General features: G+C 46.3%; 1 protein-coding gene across 1 annotated transcript in view; it reads left to right on the forward strand.

Annotated features, from left to right (window-relative positions):
* The window catches only part of LCT (lactase), a 72119-nt gene that overhangs the window by 40915 nt on the left and 18267 nt on the right, over positions 1-12937 (forward strand). The window contains exons 8-11 of the mRNA XM_004703881.2: positions 561-2111; positions 4329-4597; positions 5472-5762; positions 9721-9919. Coding sequence (XP_004703938.1) covers positions 561-2111; positions 4329-4597; positions 5472-5762; positions 9721-9919 — 2310 coding nt within the window. The remainder of the gene's footprint in view (positions 1-560; positions 2112-4328; positions 4598-5471; positions 5763-9720; positions 9920-12937) is intronic.

Genomic DNA, 12937 nt, shown 5'->3' on the forward strand with positions numbered 1-12937 from the left:
GAAAATGAGGAGCTGATGCCAGGGGCTTAAGTGGAGAGCAAATGTTTTGAGAATGATGAGGGCAATGAATGTACAAATGTGCTTTACACAACTGATGTATGGATGGATTGTGGTAAGAGTTGTATAAGCCCCTAATAAAATGATTTTTAAAAAAGAAGCTAAAAATATAAATAAATAAATAAATACAAATTGAAAATAAGTAGATAAAGAAGGAAGAAAATGTTTCAGAACAGTTTGTTGTGATGATTATACAACTCTTTTAAATATGGTTGCACTATGGATATGTAGATATGTGAATTATATCTCAATAAAACTTTTTTTCCGTTTATGAAAAATAAGATAGGGATGCCCCTTTGGATTGAGATGCATGACCATAGGAGTGGTTTTGTATTTGGGGCTCTTGTGGGTCTCCCTTCGATTCATTCTGAGGGAGAAATGGAGTTTAATTTTTTCTGGTTAGCCTCAGTCATCTCCACAACTTTATCAGAAGGAAAACCTGTTTTAAGCAACCACAGCAACACAGACTTTAAAATAACGCTGCTTGTGTTTTTTCTTGGCAGCTGTCAAAGAAGATTCAGTGGATGTTCGTTCGTATATTGTTCGTTCCTTCATCGATGGCTTTGAGGGCCCCTCTGGCTACAGTCAGAGATTTGGGCTATACCATGTCAACTTCAACGACAGCAGCAAGCCAAGGACGCCCAGGAGCTCTGCCTTCTTTTTCACCGACATCATTGAAAAGAATAGCTTCCGCACCAAGGCAGGGCATGGGCTGCCACCACCTAGCGCATCAAATGCCCCCCCCAAAATTAGAGCCTTTAATTTTCCATCTGAGGTGCCCTCCAAGGCAAAAGTAGTTTGGGAAAAGTTCTCGAACCAACCCAAGTTTGAAAGAGATTTGTTCTACCACGGCACGTTTCGGGATGACTTTCTGTGGGGTGTGTCCTCTTCAGCCTATCAGATTGAGGGAGCTTGGGACACCCATGGGAAAGGCCCTAGCATTTGGGATAACTTCACCCACACCCCAGGGAGCAATGTGAAAGGCAACGCCACTGGAGACATAGCCTGTGACAGCTACAATCAACTGGAGGCCGATCTGAACATGCTGCGAGCTTTGAAGGTGAAGGCCTATCGCTTTTCCATCTCTTGGTCTCGGATTTTTCCAACTGGGAGAAACAGTTCGATCAACAGTCATGGTGTTGATTATTACAACAGGCTGATCAATGGCTTGATAGCAAGCAACATCTCTCCCCTGGTGACACTTTTCCACTGGGACCTGCCGCAAGCCCTCCAGGATATCGGAGGCTGGGATAACCCTGCCATGATTGAGTTGTTTGACAGCTATGCGGATTTCTGTTTCCAGACCTTTGGTGACAGAGTTAAGTTCTGGATGACTTTTAATGAGCCCACATTCCAGGCCTGGTTGGGTTATGGCTCAGGGGATTTCCCTCCACAGGTGAAGGACCCAGGCTGGGGACCTTACAGGATTGGCCATGCTATCCTCAAAGCTCATGCCAGAGTCTATCACACTTACGACGAGAAGTATAGACAGAAGCAGAAGGGAGTGATTTCAATAAGCCTCAGTGCACACTGGGCAGAACCCAAATCGCCAGGGGTCCTGAGAGACGTGGAAGCAGCTGACAGAGTGCTGCAGTTCTCCTTGGGCTGGTTTGCCCACCCCATCTTCAGAAATGGAGATTATCCCGATGCCATGAAGTGGAAAGTGGGGAACAGGAGTGAACTACAGCACCTGGCCGCTTCCCGCCTGCCGAGCTTCACCGAGGAAGAGAAAAGATTGATTAGGGGCACAGCAGATGTCTTCTGTCTCAACACATACTATTCCAGGCTCGTGCAGCATAAAACACCCAGACTAAACCCACCTTCCTATGAGGATGACCAGGAGGCAACCGAGGAGGAAGACCCCTCGTGGCCTTCTACCGCCATTTACAGGGCTGTGCCCTGGGGGCTGCGAAGACTGCTGAACTGGCTCAAAGAAGAGTACGGTGACCTCCCCATTTACATCACCGAAAATGGGATGGGGCTAACCAATCCCAAAGTGGAGGATACCAACAGGATATTTTACCACAAAACCTACATCAATGAAGCTTTGAAAGGTATGTGAAGGTTTTGATCTCTTTACGAAAGTTTCCCCTGTCTGCGTATGTCATGTGCCTGAAGTGCTTTAGGAACTACCCAGCACTATCTCTTTCTTAAGCCCCAAGTCCTGAACTCTTTACCTGTGTGGGGGTCACAGCTCCATTTGAGAAGCTAGAAAAAAGGTCTGGTCATTTATGTCCTCAGAGAAAAAGCACAGATGTTGTGTCAGATTGGGTGACTAGAGAAACAAATTCATAGACATATAGGTGTTAAGAGAGAACTATATATCAAAGAGTAATTGTCTATTAAGAAACAACCCAACCCAGTCCAGATCAAGTCCATATGTCCGATACCAGTCTAATAAATTATTCTTTAGACTCGCACAACCCATGCAATGATGCCGAATGCAGGAAGATCTCAGGCCTGTGGGTGGAAAGTCATGTGGATCCAGTGGTGGTAGAAGCATCTCAGTGCTGGCATGGATCTCCACAAGGCTCTAGGGCTCTGGCTGTACCAGCACAGCTTCATGTGTCTTGTCAACAGGAATGTGTAGCAAAGAATATGTTGGGATGGCCGCCAGTGAGCTTTTTATCTCCTTCATGCCTCCAAATGAGGCCATCAAGCTGTGACCTGATTTTCAGGCTACACTCCATCCCTTTGCAAGTTGACAGGAGATTCTGTAACTGCCACAGATGTACCTACACATACAGAGTGCTCACAGGGATGTTTTCCTGGGTCTGTTTATTTGCTTTCGCCAAGAAAATGTGTTTGTTTGTATGCATGGTTACCTGTATATTCTTTTCTTTTGCTTCTTCTTTTGTGTGTGTGTGTGTGGTTTGGGTGGGAAGTTCGAGGAACACATTTGTTTTCCATCCACCAACTTACCCCCACGCTGTTCCATGATGGTCGTTGCAGTATCCTCGGCAGGACAATGCCCTCCTCCGTGGCTTCCTCTCAGCCCCATGTCTTCTTCTTTCCTGCCCCTTCTTTGCTCTGAGCTTTTTTGGGGGGAGGGGGGGGGCAGGTAAATGCTGCTTCTTTTGCCCTATGTAGTCAGTTATTCTCCAGGCATGTCTGTTGCTTGGTTGTGAGGTAACCAGGACCAAAAAAAGATTCTTTTGAGTCACTGCTGTGTCTGGGCCTAGGTGCAGGATACAGAAGTCAACAGAATCTATGAATTTTTGGTCTCATGGAGTTTATATTCTGGTAGGTTCCATGAATCTCAGAACAAGGCACTCTAATTCACACACTTCTGTACTTCATTTCTAAAGTGTGAGGGTGGGCTGAGAGGCTTGAAGTTGGGACATGTTCCTTTACCCCTAATTTAAGAAAGATCTGACCATCGATACTTGCCATGTGAGTGTCAATATTAACAAAAAGAAAGATAATCAAGAAGGCCTATTTATCTATTAGAGGTCACATTGCCTATGTGTAGAAGTTGATGGTTTAGAACAGGGGTGGGATTTTTTTTTTTCTGCCAAGAGCCATTGGGATACGGATAACATTCGTGGGTCACACCAATTTATCCACTTAAAAACGAGCCTGCTTTACTTGGGCAACATTTAATTAACTCACCCCTAATGTGATGTCCCTGGAAAAGGACATCATGCTTGGAAAAGTAGAGGGGCATCGAGAAAGAGGAAGGGCCTCACTAAGACGGCTTGACACAGTGGCCTTAACAGTGAGCTCAAACATGAGGGTAACTGTGAGGACAGCCAGGGCCAGGCGGCGTTTCATTCTGTTGTGTGTCGTGTCGCCACTGCCAGTTGGAACTGACTCCCTGGCACCTCACCAGCAACGACAGGGCTGGGACGGCTTCTCCTTCATGAGGCATGTGACCGTAGCTGGTATTGATGACTTCGCAGGCCTTATATGACCAGTCTTGGAGCCCAGGCAGTTTAGTGGTTGTGGGTTGGGCTGCTAACCATAGGTCAGCAGTTCAAAACCACCAGCATTCCGTGGAAGAAAGATGCTGCGTTCTTCTCCCAGAAAGAGCTACGGTCTCAGAAACCCACAGGGGCAGTTCTATCACAACCTACAGGGACACTATGCATCAGGATCAACTTGATGGCAGTGAGCTTGGTTTGGGGTTTATACAGCCGATGGGCTGGCTGTTCCCCACCCCTGGTTTACAAGTATTGACTTGAGTTGAAGAGGTGAGTGGGCTAGGCATGTTGAAGATCCTGTGTTATGATGTAAAGCTATCTTCTGTGCTCCCTTCCAACTGTTCCCAGCCTACAGGCTTGATGGTGTAAACCTTCGAGGATATGTGGCATGGTCTCTGATGGACAACTTTGAATGGCTGAATGGTTACACAGTCAAGTTTGGACTGTATCACGTTGATTTCAATGAGTTAACTAGGCCCCGAACAGCAAGAGCCTCCTCCAGCTACTACACAGAGGTCATTACCAACAATGGCATGCCACTGCCCAAGGAAGACGAATTTCTCTATGGACAGTTTCCCGATGGCTTCCTCTGGAGTGCGGCTTCCGCTGCATATCAGGTAAGGAGGGGAACGCAACTCAACAAACATGCTGCATGCCCAGCTCTGAGCTAAGGGATGGGTCACGGAGACAGAAAGGCATCTGAACAGGAATTTCGGCAAAGTCTGCTGACCGGCCTGTCGGAAACCCAGGGGCCCTCCTCCCCAACAGCCTGCCCCATTCTCAGCCCACCTTTGATCAGATCAGCATGGTTAGATGGACGGTATAAGGATGGTATTTTTAGAGCAAGATGAAACAAGTAGAGTACACACAGAAACACTTGGACAAAGACAAGAAAATATGAAGTGTTTTTTTTGCTGAAGTGCCATGGATGTGCCTTCCTGATTCAAATGCCAGTCTTCATGTCTTCACAAAATATCGCAGCATGCGTGCAGGGGGACTGTTTGGGAGTAAATGACAGAATGTATGCCTGTTTGTTATAAGACGATACGTAATTTCCCCATAGGATGAAATGTAGGGGTTCCTAGGGGAAAGGGGAAGGGGCAGAAAGTGACATATCCTATTTTGAAATTCTCCTCCCTGCCTGCCAGCAGTAGTATTTGTTTGGCCCTGATTCAATGGGTGGGGTGAGGGTTGTTCCTTAAACCCTTACTGAACCCCTGCCCTTTGCTGCTGCCCTCGTTGATGGGATGCTGAGATGAACGACAAATGCCGAGACCCCACGGTCTTGTGGGGAGCCAGACAATTGTGTGGCACAGCATGATGGGGCCGTGCACCGTATGGAAAATATTGGGAGTTCAGACACCAGAGGGAGGGGTGGGCAAGGGAGATGCACAGAGAAGGTGCTGCTGACTTGGGTTCTCACCTCAGGCGCTAAGGAACTTTGAGGCGCTTGACTGAATGATCTAAGTAGCCCCTGCTTGTCTTCTTGAGATTGAAGGTGCGTGGAGAGAAGATGGCAAAGGACTCAGTATTTGGGACACGTTTTCTCACACCCCCTTGAAAGTGGGGAACGATGACACTGGAGATGTGGCCTGTGACAGTTACCACAAGATTGCTGAGGACCTGACAGCCCTGCAGAACCTGGGTGTGTCCCACTACCGCTTTTCCATCTCCTGGTCCCGTGTCCTCCCGGATGGAACCACCAAGTACATCAACACAGCAGGCCTGGCCTATTATGTGCGGCTCATAGACGCGCTGCTGGCTGCCAACATCAAGCCCCAGGTGAGATGGGTTATGGCCCACAGCAGAGTTAGCTGTGCTGAGGCCACACTTACTGTGTGAACAAAATGCTGTTGTTTAGCTGTTGTTCTATATATATATAGGTAATTGTTTTATATGTTATTTGAATATAAATAGGCATACATATATGCATGTATATGCGGTAGACCATGTATAGGCATATGCATACCCCATATGCCATATACATATAAATACATATATGTGGTATCCCACATATATACATATGTATGACATTTATCATTTAACCATTCTTAAGTATAATATTCAATGACATCAATTTTATTTAAACGCTGTATAAACCATCACCATGGTTTTCAAATGATTTCATCTTCTTTTTTTTTTGAGGCTGGAATTGAAGCCTTTTATTATGGAATATACATAGGACTATGCTGCAATTAAGATGTCTTTAGACAGTGACACCTTTCATTATGCAATCGATATAATTCTGTACTATAATCAAGACATAACAAGAGACACTTTTGGGTTGAACGAAGTTGGCTCTTTAAACTGGACACAAATGTAAACAAACGTGGACATCACAGTAAGCCTGTATTCACTACTTCATCGCAGTGCGTGGGCCCTGGCTTACTCCACATGGGCTTCCTTTGGCAGCCGGCTATTACGCTTTACTTAGTGCCATATTGGGGGCGCCAGAGAACTGGCATTTGCCAGGGAATGATTTCCTGAGATGCAATGTCATGAAGCAGAATGGTGCAGTCTAATTCAATAAAGTCATCATTTCTTTGCTCAGCCCCGCTTGGTGGTCCACGTGGAGAGAGGGGGAAAGGAAGGAGGACGGGAAAGGGAACAAGGGAGAGAGGACGTTGGGGGGGGGTGTGAGGAGGGAGGGCGAGAGCGGAGTGCTGATTTCTTCTTCTTAAACAGAAACTTGGAACCCTTAAATAATAGCTCCTCATTCCCTCCATCTGCCCCCGGGTTATGACAGGGCTACAATGAGACACCCCCACCCCCGGGCCAAATTATGCCCCTAACAAAGCCTTCCCAAAAGACCATTTAAAATGTTGATTTAAAGTTATCAGTAAGTCCACATTCATCAGACCCCAAAGAGCATATGCGACTGCAGAGCTAAGGTTCCGTCCCATCCCTCTTCCCAGCCATCGGGATCCCCTGCGGGCAGCCGAGTTTACTAGTTTCTGGGGCATCCCTCTTCTGCTTATGGAAGCGAACACAGGAATGCATGTGTGTGTTTGCATGAACATCTCGGTTTCCCTTTTCTTTTCAACGTAGTGGCAGACCATGAAAAGACCAAAATAAATTACTTATACATTTGAAACTTGCTTTTATTTAGCAATATTCCTTATAGATAGTCCATATCAGCCGGAGTAGGAAGATTCCATATTTATTTGGCTTTCTTCATTTCTTACATTTATGTAGAGTTCTATTTATATAACATTTATTTGATTATTTCCCTATTGATGAACAGGATGTTTCCACTCTTGTTATTATAACAAATACTATTCCAAGTAGCCATAAACACCAAGCCAAATCACTTGCTGCCAAATTTATTCTGTCTTGAGGTTTTTCAATGGCTGATCTTTCAAGAATAGATTACCATATTTTTCTTCTGAGGTGCTTCTGGGTGGATCTGAACTGCCAACCTTTCAGTTAATGGCTGAGAACTTAACTGTTTGTGCCTTCTGTGTTAAGCCAGGTTGACTAGTGAAGCAGATTCAGTGACACTCATATATATGTAAGAAAGAGCTTTATATGAAGAAGTAATTATATATCAGGAAAATATCCCAGTCAGGTCCAACTCAAGTGTATAAGTCCGTTACTAGTCCATAAATCCGTCTTCGGACTCATGCAGCCACATGCAATGATGCAGAATGCAGGAAGATCACAGGTTGATGAATGCAAAGTCCCGTGGATCCAATGGCGGTGGACGTATCTCCAAATGAAGGTAGAGAGAGGGGATGGGGGGGAGGTTCTCAGGGACCTCCTTATGTTTAGGCCATGCCCACAAAGTGCCATCAGGCTGTGACCTGATTGACAGGCTAAATCCACCCCTACACTTCTATATATCTTTAAATTGACATTAAATGATTTAACTACCACACCTCCCCAGTAGACAAAGACATGCATCATTTCATATGTATGAAAGCTGGTCTGTGGGATACAATCCTAGGAGCAGAATTGCTGGGTCACAGATGTGTGTGTGTGTGTTTAAAGCGTAAATTGTTGTAAGACTACAAAAATTCATTTGTAAGCTTAGTTTGCTGTCATCAAAAATTTTTAAATGTTTACTTAGGAACCTAAGAACACTTTCTCTCCCTCCTCATACCCTCCACCCCCCACTCCCATACCCCACCATCCCACCCTGGGACCATTTTAAACAAGTAACTATAAAGTAACAGTTCTGTGGAACCATGTGTTTCCTCTGCTGAAGGAAATGAACGGAGCTTATACACCTCCCAACAAAGCCTAATCCCTACATTGCAACCCTCTCTCCCAGGCCCAACAGATGATGGCTTTCCTCAAATAAAAGCCCTGTCCCGCATCTTGCCCTCTGTCTGCTGGCACTGCTGGAGCAGGTCAGCCTGTGCGGGCTTTGATGCCGTGTGTTCTGTGACAGACAGACAGACAGGGCAGAGCTGCTCTCTGCCAAGACCACAGCACTGTCTGAAGGACAGCAGGTTCTTCATGTATAACAAGACCAGAACACCATCAGAGGACACACCTCAGGGTCAAGCAACATTTGTTGTAGAGCTTCAGAGTGCCGGGACACCACAAAAGGAAAGGTGGTGTGGGTAGCGAATGCTTCAGGGTGGTTTGGATTTCGATAGAGAGAAAGGTCTGGGTAATAGGCAATGGAGCAACAGTGGAGAGTTGAACAGAGCATGAGCTGAAGCCATGGCAACACCACTACACTTTTGGACTACATTTCCCAGAACTCCTTGCCACCCCAAGGAAATTCCTGTGTGTGTGTGTGTGTGTGTGTGTGTGTGTGTGTGTGTGTGTGTGTGAGAGAGAGAGAGAGAGAGAGAGAGAGAAAGGATTTCTTCCTCCTGGGCATTTCTAAATCAAAATTTCTTGGGGTGACCTCTGTCTTCCAAAAGTAAAGCTTTCTCTTCCTTACGACAAGAACCTAATGCTAGTAACGGTAGGAGGTAGAGGACAAAGACAAGGAGAGACTGAGCCTGAGCTGAGGCTGGTTAGCACCCAATCAGGCTGGGATCAAAGGAGAGGCTGGCCTGGCCATGATGGAGTCTCTTAGGAGTGGGTCAAAGGAAGAGCAGGAGAGAAGAACCAACCCCCCCCCCCACCACCACCAATGGACTGGCTGCCACAGAGAAGCGTTCTCGGTGCCACAGGAAGGGCTTAGGACTGTCTCCTTACAAGTAAAGTTCTCAATCGCTAGCATTTCCGATCTTGGCGGTACCACTCAAGGAAGCTCTCCCAGGGTGCTGTCCAGGTGACCGAGGCCCAGAATGATGGGAGGGGAGGGGAGGGGGCTCAAGGGGCGGGGGTGGGGGTGGGTGGGGTGTGGAGTGGAGGTGCCCGGGCCTGAGCCCAGGGTCAGCCAGCTAATACAGGGGCAAAACCAGGATTCAAACCCAATGTTATGGGATCCAGGTATGTGAATTTCTCACTCCTTGATACTGCTCCCTCTCCACTCCCACCCTCCCTGGAAGAAAACAAAACAAAACACTCTTCTCTTTTTATCCCTTAAGTTATTCTCAGCTTTAGCAACAGGTCTTTATGCTAGGGTATATAATGTCAGTACTCACTCTCTGCCTGACTCACAGAGACCCCCTGTGGATTTCCGAGACTGTTTACTGCAGGAGAAAGCCCTGGCTTTCTCTCTTGGAGCTGCTGGTAGTTTTGAACTGCTGACCATGCCAATCACAGCCCAACGTTTTACCACACCATGCCAAGTCTAGAAACAGCTGACAGGACTACTGCTCTGGCTTTTTCACAGGTGACTATTTACCACTGGGACCTGCCCCAGGCACTGCAAGATGTCGGTGGCTGGGAGAACGAGACCATTGTCCAGAGGTTCAGAGACTATGCAAATGTGCTCTTTGAACGGCTGGGAGACAAGGTGAAGTTTTGGATCACGCTGAATGAACCCTTTGTGGTTGCTAACCAGGGCTATGGCTATGGGACTGCAGCTCCAGGTAAGGATCCCAGCCTGATTTGTCTGCTCTTTGAAATGGGGGGAGACCGGGGGGTGGGGGGGTGGGGGCAGTGCCTCTGAAGCCTGGCCTCTTCCTCAAGGTTGCTTAGTGGGAGCAGAGCGTTCCTCTGTGAAACATGGTTTGCACTCGGAACTTCCCAAGAACTTTCTTCTCCATTCCCTGACTCTGGCCTGCCTCCAGTGGGAAGCTCCCGGTCTCCTAGAAGCAGGAAGGGACACTTTACCGGGCAGTACAGGTCCACAGTGGGCCTTCCACAGTCCCTGGATCACAAGAGTTTGATCACTTTGTTGGCTGGCCTCAATTCATTTAACAACAGTCAAACCAGACTTGAACCAACAGGAGGCTGACTATTCATGGCCTGAAGACCCACTTAGAAGTCCCTACAATCTGACACAGAGAAAAAGAGTATATTTGATTGTGGAGGAATTTTCTGGTCCTTGCTAAAGGTTATATATATCTTACTACTTTTCCAAAGCACACAAAAAACTGTGATTCCAAAACACTTCTGACTTTTAAGGTTTTAAGAAGGGATGGTGGACCGGTGAACCTGTTCTTGCCACCTTGAGAAATCTCCAATTCCCCTTTCCTCTAGTTCTGAGCTTATGAGAGTACATTTGTGTTCACCCAAATTGAACAAAGCAGCCAGGTTTCCCATTCAACACTTCATGCACATTTTGATCCAAGACCCTGATCGCAATCCCGGCAAGGTAACAAACCGCGGTCTCCCTACTTCCTCCCTGTTTCCCTGCTTCCAGTCATTTCCATCCCTTCCTGCCTTCTGAGCTGTGTCTCTGGGCAAATGCCGCACCTTTGATCTTGTATGAATGTGTTTTTCTTTCTTTTTTAAAAAAAATACTTTTATTGGGGGCTCTTACATCTCTTATCGCAATCCATACATTCCTCCAGTGTGTCAAGCACATTTGCACATATGCCGTCATCATCATTTTCAAAGCATTCTCTTCCTACTTGAGCCCCTGATATCAGCTCCCCATCTCTTCCCCTTCCCTCCCCCACCCGCCCTCCCTCACGAACCCGTGATAAGTTATAGATTATTATTTACATATCTACATTGTCCTCCATTGCCCCTTGCCCACTTTTCTGTTATTCGTGCCCCTGGGAGGGAGTTATAGTTTGATCCTTGTGATCAATTTCCCCTTGAGTGTTTGTTTTAAATAGTGTTTCAACTGCTCCAACTTGTCCAGGGGTGCTTGGACCCTTGAACCACAAAATGACCAGCAGAAAGCAGAGTTTATTTGGAAAAGGAAGAAAAGCACCTGACACCGTCTAGGCCCAGGGGCTCGTATCAGGTGTGAGGTACTTGACCTGTCTGCATCTCTGGGTTAGGAATGGACCAATTCCAGCCCTGGTCCTATTTCACCGGTCCAATCATAAACCTGGCCATGCTCTCCCTCATCTGGGTCTGGGCTGGGCATGAACAGGGAAGCACACATCCAGCTGTTAGCAAAGAGTCTTGGGTTTGATGACCTTGGAGTTTAGAATCAGCATAGGAGTCTGATGCCTGCAGGTTTAAGATGAGATTGCCCCAGGCTGCTAAGATCCCTCTTTCAGATATCCTGCCCTCCCAGCCTCTTTCCCTCACTCTGCCTGTCTGTGGGCACTCCATCTCTCAATAGTCTTTCAATGGTGCTTTCCCGCAGCCCACCCCAGGTTAATGTTCACCTTATAGGCCTGTGTGTTGGGTGGATCTTGAGTTCAGCTCCGTGCTTGAAGGGTGTCTAAGGGCCACAATCTGGAGGAGTCCACCAATCTCTAGCAGAACAGTCATCTCTTCTTTATTTTCGATCCACGTTTTTCGTCTACATCCCACCCACCCCTCCCCGGGCACTCTATCTAGGACTTTCTAATGTGGTCACTTTCAGAGGAGTTGGCAGTGATAGCCAGGCACCACCTACTACTTCTGATCTCGGAGTCATGGAGGCTGGGATCCGAGTGGTGCATTAGTCCTTTGGACTAAATGTTTCCATTTGTTTTGGGTTTTGTTTTTCCCGCTTCCTTGCTCCAGACAAAGGCCAATGATTTCACTTCTGATGGCTACTCACAAGTTTTTAAGACCCAATCTTGAACATAGAACATTATCTTTGGGGACTGTTATGCCAACTGACCTTGATATCCGCCAAGACTATGGTCCTGAACCCCCGGCCCAGTGACTCATTCCCTCAAGGTGTTTTGTTATGGTTGAGTTTTTGTAATAACCCCTGTATGCTGTATATGTACATCTGTACAAACAGCCTCTGCCAACTCTCTCTGTGCATTCATATTTATAGACCATTCATCTTTTCAAGGCTATAGTTTGCTATGATCTATACAGTCAAATAAAATACAAGTAATAGTCAATAAAATACAAGTAATCATCTTTCTTTGCTTAAGCCAAGATCTATCTGGCATCAGCAATGATAACACTTTTTCCACATCCTCTTCTGAACCTGGCATAAACCTCTGGCAGTTCCTTGTCAATGCCCTGTGGCAACCGTTGTTGAATGATCTTCAGAATTTTATTTGCATGTGGTATTAATGATATTGTTCTATATTTTGAGCATTCTGTTGATCACCTTGCTTTGGAATGGGTACAAGTATGGATCTCTTCCAGTCATTGGCTAAGTAGCTGTCTTCCACAATTCTTGGCATAGACAAGTGAGTACTTCCAGTGCTTCATCAGCTTGTTGAAGCTTTTCAATTGGCATTCCATCGATTTCTGCAGCCTCATTTTTGGCTACTGCTTTCAGTATAGCCTGAACTTCTTCCTTCAGTACCACTGGCTCTTGCTCATATGCTACCTCTTGAAATGGTGGAATTTTGACAAGTTCTTTTTGGCACAGAGATTCTGTGCATGTGTTCCATCTTCTTTTGATGTTTCCTGCATCTTTCAATTTGTGCCTGTATTAGTCTAGGTACTTTAGAGAAACAAATCCTCAGCAACTCATGTATAAGAGAGAGTTTCATGTAAAGAAAATGTGCGCTTTACACAATTGATGTGTG

This window comes from Echinops telfairi, unplaced genomic scaffold (assembly GCF_000313985.2).
Source record: "Echinops telfairi isolate 266 unplaced genomic scaffold, ASM31398v2 ScPeMD7_4;HRSCAF=17, whole genome shotgun sequence".
In the NCBI taxonomy this organism is placed as follows: Eukaryota; Metazoa; Chordata; class Mammalia; order Afrosoricida; family Tenrecidae; genus Echinops; species Echinops telfairi.